The 26,189-nt window shown below is 39.2% G+C and overlaps 6 protein-coding genes across 15 annotated transcripts; all 6 read left to right on the top strand.

Moving 5' to 3' along the window:
* The first annotated feature begins 1,615 nt into the window (after positions 1–1,615).
* LOC118242126 (uncharacterized protein C8orf88-like) lies at positions 1,616–4,447 on the top strand. Its single transcript, XM_035530521.1, has 7 exons — positions 1,616–1,659; positions 2,554–2,627; positions 2,751–2,803; positions 2,908–2,983; positions 3,456–3,562; positions 3,737–3,783; positions 4,347–4,447. Exons 1-7 carry the CDS (start codon positions 1,616–1,618, stop codon positions 4,399–4,401), a joined length of 456 nt encoding a protein of 151 aa, XP_035386414.1. The 3' UTR covers positions 4,402–4,447.
* A 631-nt stretch (positions 4,448–5,078) lies between these two features.
* LOC113570663 (uridine phosphorylase 1-like) lies at positions 5,079–8,634 on the top strand. 4 transcript variants are annotated; one of them, XM_035530514.1, is made up of 8 exons: positions 5,079–5,223; positions 5,459–5,540; positions 5,887–5,998; positions 6,192–6,350; positions 6,552–6,666; positions 6,882–7,091; positions 7,309–7,455; positions 7,803–8,634. In XM_035530514.1, the coding sequence occupies exons 2-8, from the start codon at positions 5,494–5,496 to the stop codon at positions 7,949–7,951; spliced, it is 939 nt and encodes a 312-aa protein (XP_035386407.1). In that variant the 5' UTR covers positions 5,079–5,223; positions 5,459–5,493; the 3' UTR covers positions 7,952–8,634. The 4 variants fall into 4 exon arrangements, with proteins under 4 accessions (XP_035386407.1, XP_035386406.1, XP_035386409.1 ...); XM_035530513.1 differs by having other exon boundaries at positions 5,079–5,227; XM_035530516.1 differs by having other exon boundaries at positions 5,079–5,227; positions 5,459–5,755.
* Positions 8,635–10,491: 1,857 nt separating this feature from the next.
* LOC118242121 (RNA-binding protein 12B-like) lies at positions 10,492–12,643 on the top strand. Its single transcript, XM_035530505.1, has one exon. The coding sequence runs from the start codon at positions 10,521–10,523 to the stop codon at positions 12,411–12,413; it is 1,893 nt and encodes a 630-aa protein (XP_035386398.1). The 5' UTR covers positions 10,492–10,520; the 3' UTR covers positions 12,414–12,643.
* Positions 12,644–14,210: 1,567 nt separating this feature from the next.
* LOC118242176 (uncharacterized protein C8orf88-like) lies at positions 14,211–18,254 on the top strand. Of its 4 annotated transcripts, XM_035531106.1 has the most exons (9): positions 14,211–14,288; positions 14,426–14,560; positions 16,366–16,439; positions 16,563–16,615; positions 16,720–16,795; positions 17,262–17,368; positions 17,543–17,589; positions 17,712–17,806; positions 18,154–18,217. In XM_035531106.1, exons 3-8 carry the CDS (start codon positions 16,367–16,369, stop codon positions 17,764–17,766), a joined length of 411 nt encoding a protein of 136 aa, XP_035386999.1. In that variant the 5' UTR covers positions 14,211–14,288; positions 14,426–14,560; position 16,366; the 3' UTR covers positions 17,767–17,806; positions 18,154–18,217. The 4 variants fall into 4 exon arrangements, with proteins under 4 accessions (XP_035386999.1, XP_035387000.1, XP_035386997.1 ...); XM_035531107.1 differs by lacking the exon at positions 14,211–14,288 and having other exon boundaries at positions 14,366–14,560; XM_035531104.1 differs by lacking the exons at positions 14,211–14,288; positions 14,426–14,560 and adding an exon at positions 15,430–15,471.
* Positions 18,255–18,885: 631 nt separating this feature from the next.
* LOC113569356 (uridine phosphorylase 1-like) lies at positions 18,886–22,109 on the top strand. Of its 4 annotated transcripts, none has more exons than XM_035531097.1 (8): positions 18,886–19,030; positions 19,271–19,352; positions 19,699–19,810; positions 20,004–20,162; positions 20,365–20,479; positions 20,695–20,904; positions 21,122–21,268; positions 21,616–22,109. In XM_035531097.1, exons 2-8 carry the CDS (start codon positions 19,306–19,308, stop codon positions 21,762–21,764), a joined length of 939 nt encoding a protein of 312 aa, XP_035386990.1. In that variant the 5' UTR covers positions 18,886–19,030; positions 19,271–19,305; the 3' UTR covers positions 21,765–22,109. The 4 variants fall into 4 exon arrangements, with proteins under 4 accessions (XP_035386990.1, XP_035386989.1, XP_035386992.1 ...); XM_035531096.1 differs by having other exon boundaries at positions 18,886–19,034; XM_035531099.1 differs by having other exon boundaries at positions 18,886–19,034; positions 19,271–19,567.
* A 1,676-nt stretch (positions 22,110–23,785) lies between these two features.
* LOC118242174 (RNA-binding protein 12B-like) lies at positions 23,786–26,100 on the top strand. The gene has a single exon (XM_035531095.1). It carries the CDS (start codon positions 23,815–23,817, stop codon positions 25,705–25,707), a length of 1,893 nt encoding a protein of 630 aa, XP_035386988.1. The 5' UTR covers positions 23,786–23,814; the 3' UTR covers positions 25,708–26,100.
* The last annotated feature ends 89 nt before the right edge of the window (positions 26,101–26,189 follow it).

The following is a 26,189-nucleotide window of genomic DNA, read 5'->3' as shown; positions in this document are numbered from 1 at the left end:
CACAATCATGCCAGTACCTCAGTGTTGATTAAATGTTTGGCTACCAAAGTCATATCCAAGAATTCAGTAATGAGGTTCTAGGTAACATACCGGAGAGGAATATAGCATATGCCTATAATATAACATATCATTCAGAGAAATATAGCAAAGCATGGAAACTCATCCGTTTCCTCTCGTGACTGTAAAATGTAACACATGACAAAGATGTAAATGACTGAATTAATGTAAGTGATCGTGATGTGATCCAGTGCGTAAAGGGACCGCTGATCAACATGGTAGTTGGTGAACTGCGGCGTGTAGCCTAGTTCAAATGACGGCACACCGTAGCTGATTTTAATTAAGTGGCTAGTGCACGTAAGTAGTCTGGCTGACAGCCACCCTGGGCGTATCCCAGGAAGCAAGTATCAACTAATCCACATCTGTTAACATCTGTGGACACGTATCTGTCGTTTATCTGTTACAAAAATCGAGACGCGGTTGGTGCTTAATTTTAACAGTACTTTTGACACACGTGTTGACATACGACATAACCATGTGGTATTAAGGGCATCGTTGTTTAAATGGGTTTTTGCTATAGCATATTTTTAGTAACCTAATGTTTGTTCCCCTGCAGTATAGAATTTATCCACGAACACATTAATCACCTCAGTGTGTTCAGTGTCACTTCCAGAAGCAGTTTTGAACTATGTAGTCAGCCGCGCAACACTGGAGACGTTCTACACGTTTCAGAACTCAGCGTCCCTCCTCTGTGAGTTTGCTTGGTCTACTTGCTTGGTTCATGTCCTGTTGTTGCTCCTAAATGCTTTAATTTCACAATAATAGCACTTCACGTTGACCGGGGCATACCTGGCAGGGCAGAAATTTCATGAATTGACTTGTGGCAAAACTGGTATCCAATGACAGTGCCACCATTAAAAGTAACTGGCAGTATAATGGGTAGCTCTTCAGTGCCAGTTTGTCTATGGAGATTGTACTGGTATGTCCTTGATTTTATACACTTATTAGCAATGAGCTTTGCTGAAAAACCTTAACTAAATAATTTGACATTGGTATAAAAGAAAACATCTTCATGAACTACCCCATGGGTAACCAACAGTGACCTTCGAAATGACTAGAATTACATATGTCCGGAGACTACGGTGGTTTTGAGCACTTGTGCCAGTCTAATTAGAAGGTGTTCAGTACCCTCTAAACCTCTAGCTGTGACATGAATAAACTGGTGATGAGGATCTGGTGAGGTTGTGCCGGGGAAGGCGGCAGTTGTAGTCACGGACTGAGGGCGGTTGCGTGACATTATCTTACCTAATATTAGCAATGCTGCAGATTATAAGATTATAAGATTGCAAACCTGAATACAAAACATCAGGTTTACAGTTGGGTTAAACGCCGTATTCATAGAGAAATATAACGAGCGTATAAATGCGTATTTATTTATGCGTGTTATTAATGCCGAGCATAGTGAATTAAAAAAAATCAATTTCTTCATTGAAAATGGCATTAAAATTAATAAAACATCAAATGGATAAAACACCAAATGGTTTGTTTCATCATTTAGTAATGTCACAGTCACATATGTGCTTTTCAGCACATAAAGATGACAGGAGCAGCTAGCGTTATGTCACTTGAGCTTGGTGTTCAAATGGATGGAGCAAATATCGTGTAAGACAGTGCTGAAACTTTAGATATGTCATCTGATTTTAAAGCTAGCGTTTCTATGAAAAGCATGTGGTTCGTGCTTTAGAATTATGGCTTTGGTAACCAGGTTTAAAATGTTTAACTTGTTCAACAAAAAAACATGAGTGTGAGCTAGCTGGATGCCACTGATCGACTGTTGGTTTGATAGCGAGCTGAATGTTACTTTCGCTACAGCTTATGCTACTTGGCAAAAACAATGTAGTTAATTTGGATCGTTTTCTGCAGCATTTAGTTAATCAGCTAACTTAGCTATGTTGGCTAGCCACATGGTTACCTAGCATACATCGAATATGTTTCTTAACGTACTCTTGAGTGTGTTTTGCGACGTAGCGCTAGCTAGCTCCGCTAAATCGTTGTATTCGGTTTCATTTTAGCTAGCTAAAAACAATAACAAAAAGCATTCTTATCAGAAATGTCAGTTGTTAATGATTGCAGCTTCTCAAGGTGTAGTAAGTTAGTTAGCTAGGTTAGCTGGCTTATTTAATTGTGATTAGGCGAAATCAACTTATTGGTTTCAAAGACCGATTTGTTTAATTTCGGAATTTTAATAACCATCATACGAATTGAAGGCATCTCGCCTTAACTCAGTAGAAATCACTGTTGATTATTTGGATAGCTAGCCATCCAAGCTGCGCGTTAACGTTTGTAGCTGCTTGTCAAACGTTTTAATATTAAGTATAGTTTTGTTGCATGCTTAATTGTATTAGGGTGACACGACGGACATGGTGATTACTACAGTGTGTGTTGTGTGCTTTGTAGCTAGCTAGCTAACAAAACTACGATAATGAGAACTGCGATCATGAAATAAAGTTGTTGGCTGGTGGCATGGATTTGACACAAACGTCGTTTCATGTGAAGGATGGGGGTGTCGAGGAGGAGGATCCGAAACCTGCAGCCGGCTAGGCCGCTGCGTCGTTTGAACATAAATCAAGGTAGGTTAATAAGCCAGGCGGCAGGACGTGCACGCAAAGTATATTTTAGTACCGCGTCAAGAACTGTGATCTGTTCGGCGAGGGGTGAAATAATTTTGGTGTGCTTCATACTGTGATCTATAGAGAAACACAGAGAGGTAGTGGCCGAGCGATCGGACAAGACGACGGACACACCAGTAAGGCGATATAATTTAGTACAGCACACTGAAGTGCCACACTTTCGTCTGTTATACCTGCTTATCATCCCTTCTCAGAACTCTTTTTTTATTATTGTGGACAGACAAACACCATTAGTGAGAAGCAGTTTTATGAAATCCTTAAACCTCAAAGCCAATGTCAATCACTTGCCAAGACAGGTAGGTATCACTTTGGATATTCAGTTATAATTATCATTATCACAAAGAGACTATATTTGGTTGTCAGACTTGCACTGTTTATAAATCAGTCAACATAGTAGTTTTAATACAACACTTATTTGCTGTTGAGAAGTTTCATCTGTCCATTTTTGGATTATTTTGGCCTTAAATTATTTAGTAATCAGCAGGATGGAGAACCTAAGAAAACAGAAGCTGATGGAGGCATCCACAAACAGTGAAACATTAAATCAAAAGGGAATTTTGAAGACTTCTTTGTAGAGTGTTTGGCTAAGTCTCAAAAATTGCAAACGGTCAACTGTGCAGTAGCAGTAAAAACTGCAGTACAATTGCTTTGGAAGTGTTTAGAAATGTAGCTAATTTTCATTAATTTATGTCTCTCTGAGGGGGGGGGGGGTGGGGGTCAGGAGGGAAGTGAAGGGAAATAACATTACAATGTTTTTGCTCCTAATAGAAAGAATATCATACAGTAGGGACTTGCTGATCAGGTTGGCAAGCTCACCAATGGCAAAGAAAAAACCTGACTTCCTACCAGACCACCCAGTAGTTCTAGAAAAGCCAGTAAGGTTATTTTTTATCACCAATCACCATTATGTAAATGAATACATACTGTGCTGGTCCTGATAAACTGGTATATTTCTAATATATTTCCTTTATACATTGTAATCAAACCATCTGTGTATGCAATGTAATGTTCCTCCCATATAAACTACATTTTACTGTTCTGTTTCACAGAGGCACCAAGATGTGTTTCTGAACAACTTTAACAATAACCTGGACATGTAAGTGGAAAGAATAAACAGCTTTTGTTGTTTTAGTGTCATCACGAGAGCGAGAGAAGTGTAAATAGCTGTTGGAGACTGTGGTTTTTATTTTATTTTTAATTTATTTATTTTTGTTAAAGACAGGGCGCTGAAGGTGGTTTTTGTCTGCGGTTACTAGCCCACTCCAAACAGTGATATTCACTTGTTCCTCAACATTCTTTCTGCTAGTTGTGAAGTGAGTGTGATTATCTGGTCTGCGGTCTTTGTGCTTGTTGACTTTGAGTTGTATTTTATGTTTGCACATTCCAAGCTCCAGATCATTTCTTCTTCAGGCAAACCAAACCAATTGTACTTGACAGGCAGTATCAGCTGAATGTTGATGTAAAGCAATGTGTGATCACGTGGTTCACAGGAGCATGTTTTAATTTAAATGAATATGTGCAGACTTCTTTAATTGACATTAAATGTTATCATTTAGTGAAATTTTTTTTTTACCTTTGCATTATTTAACTGCTTTTGCTTACACTACAAATAATACATGAATGTGTTTGTTTTTGTATGTCTAACACTGCCTGATCAAGGATTCTTCACACACTGGCATTTCAGCAGATTGGTCCACCTCTGGGTTTAAAATGAAAAGCAAAGAAGATTATAATTTCAGTAATTAAATCATTGTTTTATCTTGAAAGTCTTTATTTGTTCTTCTTTGAGTAATGTGCGTTATTTGTATGTATTTGTGGATGTATGTTTCTCAGTGTCTCATTAGGGCTTTTGGAACAAACTTGAAATGACAAGTTCAAAATGCCTTACACAAACAGTTGAGAAATTTAATTTCACTTTCACTTGTGAAATTCCACTTGGTTATAAAGCGAAGAATCAAGTTAGTGTGACAGTTTCACAACCTTTGTAGTTTCAACAGAATTATTTACTGTGGTTGACTTAACAGTACTGTAATGCATATTTCGTACACACGTTTTATTTGGTTCTTTCTTTTTGTCATTTCAAGCATCTTATACCACTGCAACGCTATAACTAATTCACTGTCATTTTTGTTACCTTGTCTTTGTTTCACAGACAGTTATGTAATTCGACTGCAAATATTGTAAGTGCTAAGTGATATCTTGATAATCCAATCTTGAGGTCACAGCATTTCAGGCCTTGGTGAGTTCTCTGATTTCTCGTGGATGGCTGTAATGACATATTTAGTGTACCATGTGTGGCCGTAATGACATATTTACTGTACCATGTATGGCGCTGGCCGCGCAGAACACGCTTGCCACGTACACTTCCTTCATGCTTGTGTAGTAGCGTCACATCTTCCAGTGACCCAGCCGGATGTCGAAGCTTAAAGCTGCAATATCGGAAAATCCCCCAGTCCAGGTTTTCAGTCCATTTAAAATATCGCTCATAGCGACGTGGTTGGAGGAAGGAGCATCGGCTTGAGGAAACTAACCTAAGGCAGGTATGCGGGCGAATTCCATTGGTGGGGTTGCGTGAGGTAAAGGATTTTTAACCCGTGTAGGTGAATATGAATTTGTTACCGTCTATTCGACCGGATCGTATAAATGTTTTTTTTTTTTTTTTGGGGGGGGGGGTTTAGTGAAAGAATATAAAAGAAAAATAATTTGGTTGCTGCTAGCATTAAACAGTTTTATGTTGACATGCTATAAAGGTCTAAAACGCTGTGTTGCAGAGTATTGTCCCAGAGTATTTAACGGCACAAACAAAATGGCATCGGGATTTGCTGATGAGAAAAATGGAAAAAAATGCGGAAGGTAGACAACATCATTTTTCAAACATACAAATTTACTCAAAGTAAACAATTTAAAAGTACATTTGGTTATTGTACATTTGGTTATTGTGGTAACCTGTGGTAACCACCATTTCACTGCACGTTATACTGTGTATGACTATGTATGTGACAAATAAACCGAACTTGAACTTGAACCTTGGAACCGGGAACGACCAAGAGCACAACATTTAGCTTCCTGTAAGTTTTTACGATTTGGTCACAACACGCCCATATCTAGCTCCACTTCGCAATTAAAGTTGCTTACAAACGTCTTATTAACCATGGCTGTTACAACGTCTATTTGCTAAGGGTTTGTTTGTTTATATAAGGTCCCCATTTGTTAACAATCCACATTTGGACTCCATGAAAGAAGATATTCTGTACCATTTCAATCTGAATACCGGCACGCTTAATTTTCCTGCAAAGTTCGGAGATGTCAAAGTAAGTTTTATATCGTTTATCGGTCAGATCGATATGTTTTTGAATTGTGACATGTGCTACCACAGCGCCATAGTTTGTTATCAAGTATAATTACCCGCTTAATGTTTGTCAATGTTGAGCTGAATATACTGATCATTTAACTGAGATGACCTTATGCATCACAGCCAAACTGTTTTTCGTGTTTATTTCCTAGTTTGTGTGTGTTGGGGGTAGTCCATGGAGGATGAAGTCTTTCGCTGAGTACATTGCTGGAGAGCTGGGTCTTGCAGTTCCAAACGCAGAGTACCCAAACATCTGTGAGAGCACAGATCGATATGCCATGTACAAAGTAGGACCTGTCCTGTCTGTTAGTGTAAGTCATTACCATCAACATTAAAAACTCTACAAACAAATTTGATGCCTTGAACAAGCTGTGTGTGTGAGAGTTTTTTTGGGGTTTTTTTGAGGGTTGAATACTTTTTTAAAAGAAAGCTCTGTGTATGGCAGCTTCACTACATCCTAAGGTGCATTGTAGGTGTACTGTGTTTGACAGTGAAATGTCTCTGTGTTTTAGCATGGCATGGGCATCCCCTCAATTTCGATAATGTTACATGAGCTCATCAAGCTCCTCTACCATGCACGCTGCACTGATGTTACAATAGTGCGCCTCGGAACCTCTGGTGGAATAGGTACTCTTGACCTTAACACATCTACTTTTTTAATAAAGAATTAACAGACATGGCAACATCTGTTACTTGTTCTCCCCCAACATAGACTACCCGTGGTATTTAACATTAAAGTGCATATAATTATAGACGAGGCAGCTTCTAGTGCAGGACATTGTGGCTAGGACAAGTGACTTGTAAATAAGTGCAAATCAAAGGCATATCCATCTTTTTGTCAGGTTTACATCCAGGCACAGTGGTGATCACCAAGCAGCCAATGGATGCCACATTCTTGCCCCGCTTCGAGCAAGTCATCCTGGGCAAGTCAGTGGTGAGAAGCACCGAACTGGATGGAGATCTTGCAGAGGAGCTGCTACAGTGCGGCAAAGATCTAGCAGAGTTCGACACGGTCATTGCTAACACAATGTGCACGCTGGACTTCTACGAAGGTATTAGTCTCACTCATGACCCACATGGGACAATAAAGTTCTAGTTTTAATGTAATCATCACTGAAGCTGTTGGTATACTCCAAGAACTGAGAAACATTTTTTGTGAGTAGTGAAGATGTGTTTTGTCTTCACCCTCTTTACATTAATTGCAGCACAACTGCATTCTTGCAATGTGAACACCCACCACCATATTGTTGGGCCTGGCATATGTTTTAGGTCAAGCTCGTTTGGACGGGGCTTTCTGTTCTTACACCGAGGAGGACAAGCAAAACTACCTGGCCAAGGCCTATGCAGCAGGAGTGCGCAACATTGAGATGGAGTCTTCTGTTTTTGCTGCCATGTGCAAACTGAGTAACCTACGAGGTAGAGAATGTCTGTGTTAGAGAGGCAGACATAGAGTTTGCCTCTCTGGAGTGCATCTGCGAATAGTCACATGTGTTAGACAGCTCATCACCATATCAGTAGAAGTCAGTCTTACACACTTTTTTAAAAAGTAAGGGTTCTTAAGGGAGATATGGCGTTTTGGATGCAGCTTTCTTATTATGTAAGACCCATTTGGAATTTTAAATGTGGTAGTATTACTCTAGTGGTGTCACAGTAATAAAGTACCTAATATCCATGCGTGTATAGCACAGATTTATGTGTTAAAGCAAAAAAAAATTTGCACACTCATAATTTTGTGAAAGCTCATTTTGGCATCTCTTTTCCAGCGGCAGTGGTTTGTGTGACACTGCTGGACCGGCAGAAAGGAGACCAGCTCAGCAGTTCTCATGATGTCCTGCACAGCTACCAACAACGGCCACAGATCCTAGTTGGACATTACATCAAAAAGAAGCTTAATGCTTCCAAGAAAAGTTAGGCTTCATATTTATGAATGTGGAATGTATGTGAAGCCAAAACCTCAGTGTAATTACATTATTTTGTAATGTTTGATTTAACCTCTGCATTTGCCTCTGCAGCTAGTCTTAGTCATGTACTGCTTATGCACGCATTTGAACATAGTTAAAATTTGGAAATGGAAAGGAACATTTTTTAAATCTTGTTTTTATACTGCTTATTTGAAATAACTTTAAAAAAATATATTTTTAGAGGGATGAAGGGTTTTGCTCACTGTTTTGCATTTCGTCTGTCAATGTGTCAGTGTTCCTAACAACTCTATTAAGGTATAAAGATTTAAAACCACCTGTCTACAGTTCATAACCCTCACTCTAACACATCCAGAAACAAACATTCTTTTGTTTCTTTTCAGTGTGGTCAATGCATGACTATGCAGTGAACTGTTAACCATGCTTGAGAGTTTGTTCTTAAGGAAAGGAGGATATTAAGGCTGCATGGCTTTGTTTTTTGACTTCTATTAGCGACCCTTGCAGGACCTGTTGGCAAGCTTTAACATTCTTTATGAAACTCTGCTGATAACATAGCTGTAAGCAGTGTTACAGTTCCAGTGTTACAGTTTGAACTTCATTCAAACTTAGCTCCTGAGGGGGTCCACCCTCTTCATTCATTGCAATACTCTTCATGCAAACCTTTCACCAAAAGACAGGCAAGCTTATGACTTATCCCAGCCTTTTTAGTACTGTGGGCACATGCAAATAGACTGGAAAGGATGCCTCCATTGCAGAGGAGTTTCCTGATTAGTTAACACACCTGATCATTTTTGGTTAATTTGGTTACGTGGCTTTATTTTCTTCTCTGAGCAACTATTTTAGTCATAGCTGTCAGGATTTAAAGACAATTTTGCCAAAGTTTTAAAGACAAAAATGGAAATATTAAAACATAGATGGGACCATAATGGAGGAAGACCAGCAAGTATTCTCTAGTATTGATATTGTTATAAGAGCACGTTCAGTGTGTCCAATGTTTATCAAAAATAAATAAATAAATACTGAAAAATGTCTTTGAATGGTTTGTGGGTCCATAGGATCATAAAGTGGCTTTCTACTTAAAATCCACTTGGCACTTATAGTGCTTCTTTGAGCAAGATGTATATAAATTTTATTGGCAGCATAGCTGCCATTTTCATTTTACAAATATTAAAGTATAATGATTAGGAAAACCATTGTGCTAAGTAATGCATTCCTTTAGAATTGTCAGTTTACAGATTACAGTTTTAGCAAGTTACAGCCTTTATGAACTAACAATAAGGTATTAATGTATGGGGTAGTCGAACTATTTTTGAGTACATATTTTAAGATCTCAAAAAGCCATATTGTGTTTATAAATTATTGTAAAATGTTTTAATTTGATGTTTGTGTTTGCTGTAAAATAGATTTTTCTTTCTCTTGACCGTGCTGTGTAGGCTGCTAGCAAGCTAACGTTGGCTAACTTAGCGGCTGCGTAGCTTGCGGGAGTTTTGTTTCACGATATAAATGGTGGGGGTTTGTGATGACTATTGTTCATATAATTAACATTAGAAGTGTTTTCCTTCATCAGTATCACAGACGATTGGATGGATCGATGCAAGTGATTTGACTTGGAACCCACGAAAATGGTCTTTGTGGAGAAGCTGACTTCCGCCGTCGTATTGTTTGCTAACCTAGTTATTTTGAGGTCATTGTTAGCTAGCTAGCTTCCAAAAAACGGCCCTTCAGGTTTCAGATGTGTCCAATATAAGATCTTTTTTATGTGCTTGATTTCTGGTGGAAAGTGCTGCTTGTTGATGATGTCGGGTTTCATCTTAAAAGCCTTTGTTCACCTGGTGGCGTTCTGTTTCGTGTTTTCCGTTATTTTGGACTTCATTTCGTCATCTTTCACGACTGTGGTTGTAGCTGACAGTACAGATATTCGAGTCTGATGTTGGCGTCAAAGGTCGATGTGCTTCTCGATCTGGTCAATGCTTGTGGTGATGTCTTCTGCAAGACATAAAATGACACCCTAAGCTCGTTTGTGAACATATTCTTCATGGAAATTTTGTTGATTCATATGAATTACATTTGTTGTACAAATCGGTTTATTTGCTGATTGTGGACTGGACAGTTCGTGTTTCCAACGGGTTTTTAACGGGAAGCTGCAGGACATTGACGTTAAGTATTCTGGGTACTGTGGTGCATTTTTAATGTTACAGTATGAAGATTCTGACATTGTGGCTGTTCAGAGCATGACTGGGTGGAAACGGACAGCATACAAATTGTTACAAAGTCTGGACAGCACACGCTGCACGGAGTTTTAATTGCAAGCTTCAATTGTTAAGGCAGAGCGTCATAAAAATACATGATCTAGAGAACTGAATGTCAGATGATTAAGTGAGGTGTTGTTGGCATCATCATAGTCCTTGCATTGATGTTAATGCTTACTCCAGGGTCCATTAATAACCATTGGGTTTGGAATTGGAAGACCTTGAACACTGTGACATGGTGGGCCATGGCCATGACAGGGATAACACCATATGTACCCCTTTTGTCTACAGGTGCTGTTGTGTGTACTTCATCATGGCGGTGGTCATCCGCTTACAGGGACTCAGAATCACTGCTGGTTCTGAGGACATTCGCAATTTCTTCACTGGCCTTAGAATACCTGATGGTGGAGTTCATATAATTGGTGGAGACCTTGAGGAAGCTTTTATAATATTTGCATCTGATGAAGATGCGAGACGAGCAATGACACGCTCTGGGGGATGCATCAAAGGTTCCCCTGTTAACTTGCTTTTGAGTAGCAAGTCGGAGATGCAGAAGGTTCTAGAGGAAAGCACAAGGAAGTCTGAAACAAATGTCAAGAAGTTTTATAAGGAGGGTGTCAAAAGGCCTGCAGCAGATGGAAGACCACCCTTATTAAATGAGGACATGAGAATAGACATGCGAAGAGGAGATCATCAGAACATGGGGAAAAGAACATCCCCACGTTCTTTGAATGATTCTCAAAGTCAGATTGGCGATGGGGCATTGAATGCAGGTGGTCTTTATTTGAACTTGTCTGGAATGCCATTCTCAGCAACGAAGGAGGACGTCCGCCTGTTTTTTAACGGTTTGCAAATTGATGACGTAATATTTTTGAGAAACCACCGTGGAATGTTTAATGGGTGTGGTTTGGTCAAATTCGCAACCAGAGAGGATGCCAAAGAAGGACTCAAGAGGGACCGACAATACATTGGTCCACGTTACATCAGAATAATGTGTTGCTCAGAGGATCAGTGGGTGGATGCTGGGGGTTCTATTAGACTAGAAGGTGCCGGTCAGAGAAAATATTTATCAGACCGTGCAAGATCTCGCTCTCCCATTCGATCTCAATCACGATCAAGTTCCCCTTCTGATGACGAGTACTGTGTGCTGTATGAAAACCTCTCGTATTCCATTGAAAAGAGGGACATAAAAGCCATGCTGCATCCTGTTTGTGTGAAGGACGATCAGATCATTATTTTTGTTGATAAGAACAGTGATAGGACCAAATCAGCAGTTGTGGTGTTTAGAAATCTGATGGACTACTGTTCTGGATTAGCTCATCATAAAGAAACATTTTTCCAAAGGACCGTCTATGTTTCTCCTATCTCCAAAGAAAAGATGGTTGCCATATTGGAATCCTCTGCTGATTCAAGAGGAGATAGCAGAAGGTCCAGTAGGTCATCTGAACGATCACAAAAAAGTGCTTATGACTCAGAAAGGAGATGCCTGTACGTTCGCAATCTGCCTTTTGATGTCCGTAAAGTAGAGATCATGGATTTCTTTCATGGATTCCAACTCTCAGACAATACGGTTGTCCTGCTTCAGGATGAGAGGGGAGCTGGTCTTGGTGAGGCTTTAGTGATCTTCCCAACAGAAAAAGAGGCTATAACGGCACAGTCTTTGAACGGGCGAAGGTTTCTTGGATCAGAAGTTATGCTGAAATGCATCACCTTGGCTCAGACGCAAGAATTCAGAAATGAGGTAATAGGCAACATGCCAGAGAGGAATGTTCAGAGGAATAAAACGAAATATGGAAACTCGTCTTTTTTCTCTCGTGCCCGAATGCATGTAGATGATCGTGTAATGGCAGATGGGCCCCACTATGGACGTGGAAACAAAGGTCCTTTCGGTCATCTTGAAAGCCCCGATGCTTATAGACACGGAACACGTGGACCACATTATGAACCACCTGACCAGCAATTTGATGGGCCCACCTGTCTTAAATTGCTCAATCTACCTTCTCAGATAAGGATCGATGAAATCTATGACTTCTGCTATGGGTACAGAGTCATTCCTGGATCAGTCTCATTACAGTGTGATAGAAGTGGAGTGCCTGTTGGTTCTGCAACTGTTGTATTTGAAACCCACAGTGAGGCAGTCACTGCTGTTCAAGAATTAAATGGAAGACCCATTGGTACCAGGAAAATAAAGGTTGTATTTGTGTAGAATTTGGTCCGGGGATTCATTAACACAAAGCAGTTTATAAGGACTCTGTTGATTAAGAAATCTGTTAAGTAATTAATTTTGGTGACACTCATTTTGTTCTTTCTATTTGATTAAAATATCATTTTTGCTGTCTTTCAAATAGGGACATACTGACTATAAAATGTTTTCTGCATTTAGGGTTTATTTTATTTGGAATAACTGATTTTTAAAATTTGGTGAGGATGTTATTGCATTTGCATTTTGCAAAGCAATTTTAGGGTGTTTTAATTATTGTATCTTGCTTTAGGAAGACTCTGTTAACACTCCAACACCCCATTTTTGCTTCTTACTTTTTCCTTCCATCTTTCTCTCCTTTCTCCCATCATCTTCTGATTAAAAGTAACATCCTGGCCAGCGGTCTGTGATTTTGCCTTTTGCACCACACACACACACACACACACACACACACACACATACACTCACACACACACAATCTGAATATTTACAAAATGATTTTCTGACACAAAAAAGATTAATATAGTCCTGTAACTTGATAAGAAATAAATGGATTAGAACATTCCACATATTTACTGTTGTTATAAGGTAAGGTTTAAACTGTAGTAGGTATTTGTAATATGGATGGAAATGTAGACATTGGAAAAAATGTTAAAATCTATTTTTCTGCCCATAAGGTGGTCACATTGTCCACACTGGAAAGAAAAAACTCTTTTTAATTAGATAAACCTTTTTTTTTTTCCAGCCATTTCACATGAACCATTAATGTATTTGGTGATGCTGATCTTAAAGCCTTATTCCTGATTAAAGGTCGAGCATGTTATCTCCTTTCAAAGCAGTACATATGTATCATATATCTACTTTTAATGTTCTTTGTTTTGTATATGATGTTATATATTTTATGTTATAACAATGCATTGCAATAACTGAAATAATACAGTTATTGCAATGCATTGTAATACAACCACACTGTACTTGAGAATATGGTCATATGCAGGTGTTTCTAATCTGGAAACAGCTATTTACAAGCATTGGCTAATTAATGTTATTATGACAGACAGCTGCAGTAAATCTTTCACGTTATTTAGAGCAGTAATAGATGAAAAAAGCATTTTTTTAGACATTATTAAAATATCTGCTATCAGAACTCAGCATATTCTATTTTACAACTTAAATCTCAATTATTCAGCTTTGCTTTTTATAAGCCCATTAAGTGTCCTAAATCGTACACTCACCTCCAATTCATCAGAAGCATCAGGCTAGATATACAGTTACGAGTCTATAGCTTTGTTACGCATATTTGGCTGGACAGTTTTGAGTGGCAGTTCACTCTAAACTCAGCAGCGAGGCTGACTCGTGTAAAAATGGCAACAACTATTATGCGACAAACTACCAGCTCAGAACGCACAATCATGCCAGTACCTCAGTGTTGATTAAATGTTTGGCTACCAAAGTCATATCCAAGAATTCAGTAATGAGGTTCTAGGTAACATACCGGAGAGGAATATAGCATATGCCTATAATATAACATATCATTCAGAGAAATATAGCAAAGCATGGAAACTCATCCGTTTCCTCTCGTGACTGTAAAATGTAACACATGACAAAGATGTAAATGACTGAATTAATGTAAGTGATCGTGATGTGATCCAGTGCGTAAAGGGACCGCTGATCAACATGGTAGTTGGTGAACTGCGGCGTGTAGCCTAGTTCAAATGACGGCACACCGTAGCTGATTTTAATTAAGTGGCTAGTGCACGTAAGTAGTCTGGCTGACAGCCACCCTGGGCGTATCCCAGGAAGCAAGTATCAACTAATCCACATCTGTTAACATCTGTGGACACGTATCTGTCGTTTATCTGTTACAAAAATCGAGACGCGGTTGGTGCTTAATTTTAACAGTACTTTTGACACACGTGTTGACATACGACATAACCATGTGGTATTAAGGGCATCGTTGTTTAAATGGGTTTTTGCTATAGCATATTTTTAGTAACCTAATGTTTGTTCCCCTGCAGTATAGAATTTATCCACGAACACATTAATCACCTCAGTGTGTTCAGTGTCACTTCCAGAAGCAGTTTTGAACTATGTAGTCAGCCGCGCAACACTGGAGACGTTCTACACGTTTCAGAACTCAGCGTCCCTCCTCTGTGAGTTTGCTTGGTCTACTTGCTTGGTTCATGTCCTGTTGTTGCTCCTAAATGCTTTAATTTCACAATAATAGCACTTCACGTTGACCGGGGCATACCTGGCAGGGCAGAAATTTCATGAATTGACTTGTGGCAAAACTGGTATCCAATGACAGTGCCACCATTAAAAGTAACTGGCAGTATAATGGGTAGCTCTTCAGTGCCAGTTTGTCTATGGAGATTGTACTGGTATGTCCTTGATTTTATACACTTATTAGCAATGAGCTTTGCTGAAAAACCTTAACTAAATAATTTGACATTGGTATAAAAGAAAACATCTTCATGAACTACCCCATGGGTAACCAACAGTGACCTTCGAAATGACTAGAATTACATATGTCCGGAGACTACGGTGGTTTTGAGCACTTGTGCCAGTCTAATTAGAAGGTGTTCAGTACCCTCTAAACCTCTAGCTGTGACATGAATAAACTGGTGATGAGGATCTGGTGAGGTTGTGCCGGGGAAGGCGGCAGTTGTAGTCACGGACTGAGGGCGGTTGCGTGACATTATCTTACCTAATATTAGCAATGCTGCAGATTATAAGATTATAAGATTGCAAACCTGAATACAAAACATCAGGTTTACAGTTGGGTTAAACGCCGTATTCATAGAGAAATATAACGAGCGTATAAATGCGTATTTATTTATGCGTGTTATTAATGCCGAGCATAGTGAATTAAAAAAAATCAATTTCTTCATTGAAAATGGCATTAAAATTAATAAAACATCAAATGGATAAAACACCAAATGGTTTGTTTCATCATTTAGTAATGTCACAGTCACATATGTGCTTTTCAGCACATAAAGATGACAGGAGCAGCTAGCGTTATGTCACTTGAGCTTGGTGTTCAAATGGATGGAGCAAATATCGTGTAAGACAGTGCTGAAACTTTAGATATGTCATCTGATTTTAAAGCTAGCGTTTCTATGAAAAGCATGTGGTTCGTGCTTTAGAATTATGGCTTTGGTAACCAGGTTTAAAATGTTTAACTTGTTCAACAAAAAAACATGAGTGTGAGCTAGCTGGATGCCACTGATCGACTGTTGGTTTGATAGCGAGCTGAATGTTACTTTCGCTACAGCTTATGCTACTTGGCAAAAACAATGTAGTTAATTTGGATCGTTTTCTGCAGCATTTAGTTAATCAGCTAACTTAGCTATGTTGGCTAGCCACATGGTTACCTAGCATACATCGAATATGTTTCTTAACGTACTCTTGAGTGTGTTTTGCGACGTAGCGCTAGCTAGCTCCGCTAAATCGTTGTATTCGGTTTCATTTTAGCTAGCTAAAAACAATAACAAAAAGCATTCTTATCAGAAATGTCAGTTGTTAATGATTGCAGCTTCTCAAGGTGTAGTAAGTTAGTTAGCTAGGTTAGCTGGCTTATTTAATTGTGATTAGGCGAAATCAACTTATTGGTTTCAAAGACCGATTTGTTTAATTTCGGAATTTTAATAACCATCATACGAATTGAAGGCATCTCGCCTTAACTCAGTAGAAATCACTGTTGATTATTTGGATAGCTAGCCATCCAAGCTGCGCGTTAACGTTTGTAGCTGCTTGTCAAACGTTTTAATATTAAGTATAGTTTTGTTGCATGCTTAATTGTATTAGGGTGACACGACGGACATGGTGATTACTACAGTGTGTGTTGTGTGCTTTGTAGCTAGCTAGCTAACAAAACTACGATAATGAGAACTGCGATCATGAAATAAAGTTGTTGGCTGGTGGCATGGATTTGACACAAACGTCGTTTCATGTGAAGGATGGGGGTGTCGAGGAGGAGGATCCGAAACCTGCAGCCGGCTAGGCCGCTGCGTCGTTTGAACATAAATCAAGGTAGGTTAATAAGCCAGGCGGCAGGACGTGCACGCAAAGTATATTTTAGTACCGCGTCAAGAACTGTGATCTGTTCGGCGAGGGGTGAAATAATTTTGGTGTGCTTCATACTGTGATCTATAGAGAAACACAGAGAGGTAGTGGCCGAGCGATCGGACAAGACGACGGACACACCAGTAAGGCGATATAATTTAGTACAGCACACTGAAGTGCCACACTTTCGTCTGTTATACCTGCTTATCATCCCTTCTCAGAACTCTTTTTTTATTATTGTGGACAGACAAACACCATTAGTGAGAAGCAGTTTTATGAAATCCTTAAACCTCAAAGCCAATGTCAATCACTTGCCAAGACAGGTAGGTATCACTTTGGATATTCAGTTATAATTATCATTATCACAAAGAGACTATATTTGGTTGTCAGACTTGCACTGTTTATAAATCAGTCAACATAGTAGTTTTAATACAACACTTATTTGCTGTTGAGAAGTTTCATCTGTCCATTTTTGGATTATTTTGGCCTTAAATTATTTAGTAATCAGCAGGATGGGGAACCTAAGAAAACAGAAGCTGATGGAGGCATCCACAAACAGTGAAACATTAAATCAAAAGGGAATTTTGAAGACTTCTTTGTAGAGTGTTTGGCTAAGTCTCAAAAATTGCAAACGGTCAACTGTGCAGTAGCAGTAAAAACTGCAGTACAATTGCTTTGGAAGTGTTTAGAAATGTAGCTAATTTTCATTAATTTATGTCTCTCTGAGGGGGGGGGGGGTCAGGAGGGAAGTGAAGGGAAATAACATTACAATGTTTTTGCTCCTAATAGAAAGAATATCATACAGTAGGGACTTGCTGATCAGGTTGGCAAGCTCACCAATGGCAAAGAAAAAACCTGACTTCCTACCAGACCACCCAGTAGTTCTAGAAAAGCCAGTAAGGTTATTTTTTATCACCAATCACCATTATGTAAATGAATACATACTGTGCTGGTCCTGATAAACTGGTATATTTCTAATATATTTCCTTTATACATTGTAATCAAACCATCTGTGTATGCAATGTAATGTTCCTCCCATATAAACTACATTTTACTGTTCTGTTTCACAGAGGCACCAAGATGTGTTTCTGAACAACTTTAACAATAACCTGGACATGTAAGTGGAAAGAATAAACAGCTTTTGTTGTTTTAGTGTCATCACGAGAGCGAGAGAAGTGTAAATAGCTGTTGGAGACTGTGGTTTTTATTTTATTTTTAATTTATTTATTTTTGTTAAAGACAGGGCGCTGAAGGTGGTTTTTGTCTGCGGTTACTAGCCCACTCCAAACAGTGATATTCACTTGTTCCTCAACATTCTTTCTGCTAGTTGTGAAGTGAGTGTGATTATCTGGTCTGCGGTCTTTGTGCTTGTTGACTTTGAGTTGTATTTTATGTTTGCACATTCCAAGCTCCAGATCATTTCTTCTTCAGGCAAACCAAACCAATTGTACTTGACAGGCAGTATCAGCTGAATGTTGATGTAAAGCAATGTGTGATCACGTGGTTCACAGGAGCATGTTTTAATTTAAATGAATATGTGCAGACTTCTTTAATTGACATTAAATGTTATCATTTAGTGAAATTTTTTTTTTTACCTTTGCATTATTTAACTGCTTTTGCTTACACTACAAATAATACATGAATGTGTTTGTTTTTGTATGTCTAACACTGCCTGATCAAGGATTCTTCACACACTGGCATTTCAGCAGATTGGTCCACCTCTGGGTTTAAAATGAAAAGCAAAGAAGATTATAATTTCAGTAATTAAATCATTGTTTTATCTTGAAAGTCTTTATTTGTTCTTCTTTGAGTAATGTGCGTTATTTGTATGTATTTGTGGATGTATGTTTCTCAGTGTCTCATTAGGGCTTTTGGAACAAACTTGAAATGACAAGTTCAAAATGCCTTACACAAACAGTTGAGAAATTTAATTTCACTTTCACTTGTGAAATTCCACTTGGTTATAAAGCGAAGAATCAAGTTAGTGTGACAGTTTCACAACCTTTGTAGTTTCAACAGAATTATTTACTGTGGTTGACTTAACAGTACTGTAATGCATATTTCGTACACACGTTTTATTTGGTTCTTTCTTTTTGTCATTTCAAGCATCTTATACCACTGCAACGCTATAACTAATTCACTGTCATTTTTGTTACCTTGTCTTTGTTTCACAGACAGTTATGTAATTCGACTGCAAATATTGTAAGTGCTAAGTGATATCTTGATAATCCAATCTTGAGGTCACAGCATTTCAGGCCTTGGTGAGTTCTCTGATTTCTCGTGGATGGCTGTAATGACATATGTAGTGTACCATGTGTGGCCGTAATGACATATTTACTGTACCATGTATGGCGCTGGCCGCGCAGAACACGCTTGCCACGTACACTTCCTTCATGCTTGTGTAGTAGCGTCACATCTTCCAGTGACCCAGCCGGATGTCGAAGCTTAAAGCTGCAATATCGGAAAATCCCCCAGTCCAGGTTTTCAGTCCATTTAAAATATCGCTCATAGCGACGTGGTTGGAGGAAGGAGCATCGGCTTGAGGAAACTAACCTAAGGCAGGTATGCGGGCGAATTCCATTGGTGGGGTTGCGTGAGGTAAAGGATTTTTAACCCGTGTAGGTGAATATGAATTTGTTACCGTCTATTCGACCGGATCGTATAAATTTTTTTTTTTTTTTTTTTTGGGTGGGTGGGGGGTTTAGTGAAAGAATATAAAAGAAAAATAATTTGGTTGCTGCTAGCATTAAACAGTTTTATGTTGACATGCTATAAAGGTCTAAAACGCTGTGTTGCAGAGTATTGTCCCAGAGTATTTAACGGCACAAACAAAATGGCATCGGGATTTGCTGATGAGAAAAATGGAAAAAAATGCGGAAGGTAGACAACATCATTTTTCAAACATACAAATTTACTCAAAGTAAACAATTTAAAAGTACATTTGGTTATTGTACATTTGGTTATTGTGGTAACCTGTGGTAACCACCATTTCACTGCACGTTATACTGTGTATGACTATGTATGTGACAAATAAACCGAACTTGAACTTGAACCTTGGAACCGGGAACGACCAAGAGCACAACATTTAGCTTCCTGTAAGTTTTTACGATTTGGTCACAACACGCCCATATCTAGCTCCACTTCGCAATTAAAGTTGCTTACAAACGTCTTATTAACCATGGCTGTTACAACGTCTATTTGCTAAGGGTTTGTTTGTTTATATAAGGTCCCCATTTGTTAACAATCCACATTTGGACTCCATGAAAGAAGATATTCTGTACCATTTCAATCTGAATACCGGCACGCTTAATTTTCCTGCAAAGTTCGGAGATGTCAAAGTAAGTTTTATATCGTTTATCGGTCAGATCGATATGTTTTTGAATTGTGACATGTGCTACCACAGCGCCATAGTTTGTTATCAAGTATAATTACCCGCTTAATGTTTGTCAATGTTGAGCTGAATATACTGATCATTTAACTGAGATGACCTTATGCATCACAGCCAAACTGTTTTTCGTGTTTATTTCCTAGTTTGTGTGTGTTGGGGGTAGTCCATGGAGGATGAAGTCTTTCGCTGAGTACATTGCTGGAGAGCTGGGTCTTGCAGTTCCAAACGCAGAGTACCCAAACATCTGTGAGAGCACAGATCGATATGCCATGTACAAAGTAGGACCTGTCCTGTCTGTTAGTGTAAGTCATTACCATCAACATTAAAAACTCTACAAACAAATTTGATGCCTTGAACAAGCTGTGTGTGTGAGAGTTTTTTTTTTTTTTTTTTTGAGGGTTGAATACTTTTTTAAAAGAAAGCTCTGTGTATGGCAGCTTCACTACATCCTAAGGTGCATTGAAGGTGTACTGTGTTTGACAGTGAAATGTCTCTGTGTTTTAGCATGGCATGGGCATCCCCTCAATTTCGATAATGTTACATGAGCTCATCAAGCTCCTCTACCATGCACGCTGCACTGATGTTACAATAGTGCGCCTCGGAACCTCTGGTGGAATAGGTACTCTTGACCTTAACACATCTACTTTTTTAATAAAGAATTAACAGACATGGCAACATCTGTTACTTGTTCTCCCCCAACATAGACTACCCGTGGTATTTAACATTAAAGTGCATATAATTATAGACGAGGCAGCTTCTAGTGCAGGACATTGTGGCTAGGACAAGTGACTTGTAAATAAGTGCAAATCAAAGGCATATCCATCTTTTTGTCAGGTTTACATCCAGGCACAGTGGTGATCACCAAGCAGCCAATGGATGCCACATTCTTGCCCCGCTTCGAGCAAGTCATCCTGGGCAAGTCAGTGGTGAGAAGCACCGAACTGGATGGAGATCTTGCAGAGGAGCTGCTACAGTGCGGCAAAGATCTAGCAGAGTTCGACACGGTCATTGCTAACACAATGTGCACGCTGGACTTCTACGAAGGTATTAGTCTCACTCATGACCCACATGGGACAATAAAGTTCTAGTTTTAATGTAATCATCACTGAAGCTGTTGGTATACTCCAAGAACTGAGAAACATTTTTTGTGAGTAGTGAAGATGTGTTTTGTCTTCACCCTCTTTACATTAATTGCAGCACAACTGCATTCTTGCAATGTGAACACCCACCACCATATTGTTGGGCCTGGCATATGTTTTAGGTCAAGCTCGTTTGGACGGGGCTTTCTGTTCTTACACCGAGGAGGACAAGCAAAACTACCTGGCCAAGGCCTATGCAGCAGGAGTGCGCAACATTGAGATGGAGTCTTCTGTTTTTGCTGCCATGTGCAAACTGAGTAACCTACGAGGTAGAGAATGTCTGTGTTAGAGAGGCAGACATAGAGTTTGCCTCTCTGGAGTGCATCTGCGAATAGTCACATGTATTAGACAGCTCATCACCATATCAGTAGAAGTCAGTCTTACACACTTTTTTAAAAAGTAAGGGTTCTTAAGGGAGATATGGCGTTTTGGATGCAGCTTTCTTATTATGTAAGACCCATTTGGAATTTTAAATGTGGTAGTATTACTCTAGTGGTGTCACAGTAATAAAGTACCTAATATCCATGCGTGTATAGCACAGATTTATGTGTTAAAGCAAAAAAAAATTTGCACACTCATAATTTTGTGAAAGCTCATTTTGGCATCTCTTTTCCAGCGGCAGTGGTTTGTGTGACACTGCTGGACCGGCAGAAAGGAGACCAGCTCAGCAGTTCTCATGATGTCCTGCACAGCTACCAACAACGGCCACAGATCCTAGTTGGACATTACATCAAAAAGAAGCTTAATGCTTCCAAGAAAAGTTAGGCTTCATATTTATGAATGTGGAATGTATGTGAAGCCAAAACCTCAGTGTAATTACATTATTTTGTAATGTTTGATTTAACCTCTGCATTTGCCTCTGCAGCTAGTCTTAGTCATGTACTGCTTATGCACGCATTTGAACATAGTTAAAATTTGGAAATGGAAAGGAACATTTTTTAAATCTTGTTTTTATACTGCTTATTTGAAATAACTTTAAAAAAATATATTTTTAGAGGGATGAAGGGTTTTGCTCACTGTTTTGCATTTCGTCTGTCAATGTGTCAGTGTTCCTAACAACTCTATTAAGGTATAAAGATTTAAAACCACCTGTCTACAGTTCATAACCCTCACTCTAACACATCCAGAAACAAACATTCTTTTGTTTCTTTTCAGTGTGGTCAATGCATGACTATGCAGTGAACTGTTAACCAGCAAGTATTCTCTAGTATTGATATTGTTATAAGAGCACGTTCAGTGTGTCCAATGTTTATCAAAAATAAATAAATAAATACTGAAAAATGTCTTTGAATGGTTTGTGGGTCCATAGGATCATAAAGTGGCTTTCTACTTAAAATCCACTTGGCACTTATAGTGCTTCTTTGAGCAAGATGTATATAAATTTTATTGGCAGCATAGCTGCCATTTTCATTTTACAAATATTAAAGTATAATGATTAGGAAAACCATTGTGCTAAGTAATGCATTCCTTTAGAATTGTCAGTTTACAGATTACAGTTTTAGCAAGTTACAGCCTTTATGAACTAACAATAAGGTATTAATGTATGGGGTAGTCGAACTATTTTTGAGTACATATTTTAAGATCTCAAAAAGCCATATTGTGTTTATAAATTATTGTAAAATGTTTTAATTTGATGTTTGTGTTTGCTGTAAAATAGATTTTTCTTTCTCTTGACCGTGCTGTGTAGGCTGCTAGCAAGCTAACGTTGGCTAACTTAGCGGCTGCGTAGCTTGCGGGAGTTTTGTTTCACGATATAAATGGTGGGGGTTTGTGATGACTATTGTTCATATAATTAACATTAGAAGTGTTTTCCTTCATCAGTATCACAGACGATTGGATGGATCGATGCAAGTGATTTGACTTGGAACCCACGAAAATGGTCTTTGTGGAGAAGCTGACTTCCGCCGTCGTATTGTTTGCTAACCTAGTTATTTTGAGGTCATTGTTAGCTAGCTAGCTTCCAAAAAACGGCCCTTCAGGTTTCAGATGTGTCCAATATAAGATCTTTTTTATGTGCTTGATTTCTGGTGGAAAGTGCTGCTTGTTGATGATGTCGGGTTTCATCTTAAAAGCCTTTGTTCACCTGGTGGCGTTCTGTTTCGTGTTTTCCGTTATTTTGGACTTCATTTCGTCATCTTTCACGACTGTGGTTGTAGCTGACAGTACAGATATTCGAGTCTGATGTTGGCGTCAAAGGTCGATGTGCTTCTCGATCTGGTCAATGCTTGTGGTGATGTCTTCTGCAAGACATAAAATGACACCCTAAGCTCGTTTGTGAACATATTCTTCATGGAAATTTTGTTGATTCATATGAATTACATTTGTTGTACAAATCGGTTTATTTGCTGATTGTGGACTGGACAGTTCGTGTTTCCAACGGGTTTTTAACGGGAAGCTGCAGGACATTGACGTTAAGTATTCTGGGTACTGTGGTGCATTTTTAATGTTACAGTATGAAGATTCTGACATTGTGGCTGTTCAGAGCATGACTGGGTGGAAACGGACAGCATACAAATTGTTACAAAGTCTGGACAGCACACGCTGCACGGAGTTTTAATTGCAAGCTTCAATTGTTAAGGCAGAGCGTCATAAAAATACATGATCTAGAGAACTGAATGTCAGATGATAAGTGAGGTGTTGTTGGCATCATCATAGTCCTTGCATTGATGTTAATGCTTACTGCAGGGTCCATTAATAACCATTGGGTTTGGAATTGGAAGACCTTGAACACTGTGACATGGTGGGCCATGGCCATGACAGGGATAACACCATATGTACCCCTTTTGTCTACAGGTGCTGTTGTGTGTACTTCATCATGGCGGTGGTCATCCGCTTACAGGGACTCAGAATCACTGCTGGTTCTGAGGACATTCGCAATTTCTTCACTGGCCTTAGAATACCTGATGGTGGAGTTCATATAATTGGTGGAGACCTTGAGGAAGCTTTTATAATATTTGCATCTGATGAAGATGCGAGACGAGCAATGACACGCTCTGGGGGATGCATCAAAGGTTCCCCTGTTAACTTGCTTTTGAGTAGCAAGTCGGAGATGCAGAAGGTTCTAGAGGAAAGCACAAGGAAGTCTGAAACAAATGTCAAGAAGTTTTATAAGGAGGGTGTCAAAAGGCCTGCAGCAGATGGAAGACCACCCTTATTAAATGAGGACATGAGAATAGACATGCGAAGAGGAGATCATCAGAACATGGGGAAAAGAACATCCCCACGTTCTTTGAATGATTCTCAAAGTCAGATTGGCGATGGGGCATTGAATGCAGGTGGTCTTTATTTGAACTTGTCTGGAATGCCATTCTCAGCAACGAAGGAGGACGTCCGCCTGTTTTTTAACGGTTTGCAAATTGATGACGTAATATTTTTGAGAAACCACCGTGGAATGTTTAATGGGTGTGGTTTGGTCAAATTCGCAACCAGAGAGGATGCCAAAGAAGGACTCAAGAGGGACCGACAATACATTGGTCCACGTTACATCAGAATAATGTGTTGCTCAGAGGATCAGTGGGTGGATGCTGGGGGTTCTATTAGACTAGAAGGTGCCGGTCAGAGAAAATATTTATCAGACCGTGCAAGATCTCGCTCTCCCATTCGATCTCAATCACGATCAAGTTCCCCTTCTGATGACGAGTACTGTGTGCTGTATGAAAACCTCTCGTATTCCATTGAAAAGAGGGACATAAAAGCCATGCTGCATCCTGTTTGTGTGAAGGACGATCAGATCATTATTTTTGTTGATAAGAACAGTGATAGGACCAAATCAGCAGTTGTGGTGTTTAGAAATCTGATGGACTACTGTTCTGGATTAGCTCATCATAAAGAAACATTTTTCCAAAGGACCGTCTATGTTTCTCCTATCTCCAAAGAAAAGATGGTTGCCATATTGGAATCCTCTGCTGATTCAAGAGGAGATAGCAGAAGGTCCAGTAGGTCATCTGAACGATCACAAAAAAGTGCTTATGACTCAGAAAGGAGATGCCTGTACGTTCGCAATCTGCCTTTTGATGTCCGTAAAGTAGAGATCATGGATTTCTTTCATGGATTCCAACTCTCAGACAATACGGTTGTCCTGCTTCAGGATGAGAGGGGAGCTGGTCTTGGTGAGGCTTTAGTGATCTTCCCAACAGAAAAAGAGGCTATAACGGCACAGTCTTTGAACGGGCGAAGGTTTCTTGGATCAGAAGTTATGCTGAAATGCATCACCTTGGCTCAGACGCAAGAATTCAGAAATGAGGTAATAGGCAACATGCCAGAGAGGAATGTTCAGAGGAATAAAACGAAATATGGAAACTCGTCTTTTTTCTCTCGTGCCCGAATGCATGTAGATGATCGTGTAATGGCAGATGGGCCCCACTATGGACGTGGAAACAAAGGTCCTTTCGGTCATCTTGAAAGCCCCGATGCTTATAGACACGGAACACGTGGACCACATTATGAACCACCTGACCAGCAATTTGATGGGCCCACCTGTCTTAAATTGCTCAATCTACCTTCTCAGATAAGAATCGATGAAATCTATGACTTCTGCTATGGGTACAGAGTCATTCCTGGATCAGTCTCATTACAGTGTGATAGAAGTGGAGTGCCTGTTGGTTCTGCAACTGTTGTATTTGAAACCCACAGTGAGGCAGTCACTGCTGTTCAAGAATTAAATGGAAGACCCATTGGTACCAGGAAAATAAAGGTTGTATTTGTGTAGAATTTGGTCCGGGGATTCATTAACACAGAGCAGTTTATAAGGACTCTGTTGATTAAGAAATCTGTTAAGTAATTAATTTTGGTGACACTCATTTTGTTCTTTCTATTTGATTAAAATATCATTTTTGCTGTCTTTCAAATAGGGACATACTGACTATAAAATGTTTTCTGCATTTAGGGTTTATTTTATTTGGAATAACTGATTTTTAAAATTTGGTGAGGATGTTATTGCATTTGCATTTTGCAAAGCAATTTTAGGGTGTTTTAATTATTGTATCTTGCTTTAGGAAGACTCTGTTAACACTCCAACACCCCATTTTTGCTTCTTACTTTTTCCTTCCATCTTTCTCTCCTTTCTCCCATCATCTTCTGATTAAAAGTAACATCCTGGCCAGCGGTCTGTGATTTTGCCTTTTGCACCACACACACACACACACACACACACACACATACACTCACACACACACAATCTGAATATTTACA

The sequence above is a fragment of the Electrophorus electricus genome, chromosome 10 (assembly GCF_013358815.1).
Source record: "Electrophorus electricus isolate fEleEle1 chromosome 10, fEleEle1.pri, whole genome shotgun sequence".
In the NCBI taxonomy this organism is placed as follows: Eukaryota; Metazoa; Chordata; class Actinopteri; order Gymnotiformes; family Gymnotidae; genus Electrophorus; species Electrophorus electricus.
Note: the sequence above shows the minus strand (reverse complement) of the source record. Positions and strands in the feature narration are given on the sequence as shown.

What these genes read in the sequence shown, in the direction of transcription:
- LOC118242126 (XM_035530521.1), top strand. Translation starts at nt 1,616, where the DNA reads ATGTCACTTGAGCTTGGTGTTCAAATGGATGGAGCAAATATCGT. An exon ending in ACAAGACGACGGACACACCA is followed by an intron (nt 2,804 to 2,907) that starts GTAAGGCGATAT and finishes TATTGTGGACAG; the next exon opens with ACAAACACCATTAGTGAGAA. An exon ending in CAGTAGTTCTAGAAAAGCCA is followed by an intron (nt 3,563 to 3,736) that starts GTAAGGTTATTT and finishes TCTGTTTCACAG; the next exon opens with AGGCACCAAGATGTGTTTCT.
- LOC113570663 (XM_035530514.1), top strand. Translation starts at nt 5,494, where the DNA reads ATGGCATCGGGATTTGCTGATGAGAAAAATGGAAAAAAATGCGGAAG. An exon ending in CGGAACCTCTGGTGGAATAG is followed by an intron (nt 6,667 to 6,881) that starts GTACTCTTGACC and finishes TCTTTTTGTCAG; the next exon opens with GTTTACATCCAGGCACAGTG. An exon ending in CACGCTGGACTTCTACGAAG is followed by an intron (nt 7,092 to 7,308) that starts GTATTAGTCTCA and finishes CATATGTTTTAG; the next exon opens with GTCAAGCTCGTTTGGACGGG.
- LOC118242121 (XM_035530505.1), top strand. Translation starts at nt 10,521, where the DNA reads ATGGCGGTGGTCATCCGCTTACAGGGACTCAGAATCACTGCTGGTTCT.
- LOC118242176 (XM_035531105.1), top strand. Translation starts at nt 15,452, where the DNA reads ATGGATGGAGCAAATATCGT. An exon ending in ATGGATGGAGCAAATATCGT is followed by an intron (nt 15,472 to 16,365) that starts GTAAGACAGTGC and finishes TTTCATGTGAAG; the next exon opens with GATGGGGGTGTCGAGGAGGA. An exon ending in CAGTAGTTCTAGAAAAGCCA is followed by an intron (nt 17,369 to 17,542) that starts GTAAGGTTATTT and finishes TCTGTTTCACAG; the next exon opens with AGGCACCAAGATGTGTTTCT.
- LOC113569356 (XM_035531097.1), top strand. Translation starts at nt 19,306, where the DNA reads ATGGCATCGGGATTTGCTGATGAGAAAAATGGAAAAAAATGCGGAAG. An exon ending in AATGGAAAAAAATGCGGAAG is followed by an intron (nt 19,353 to 19,698) that starts GTAGACAACATC and finishes TGTTTATATAAG; the next exon opens with GTCCCCATTTGTTAACAATC. An exon ending in CAAAGTTCGGAGATGTCAAA is followed by an intron (nt 19,811 to 20,003) that starts GTAAGTTTTATA and finishes TTTATTTCCTAG; the next exon opens with TTTGTGTGTGTTGGGGGTAG.
- LOC118242174 (XM_035531095.1), top strand. Translation starts at nt 23,815, where the DNA reads ATGGCGGTGGTCATCCGCTTACAGGGACTCAGAATCACTGCTGGTTCT.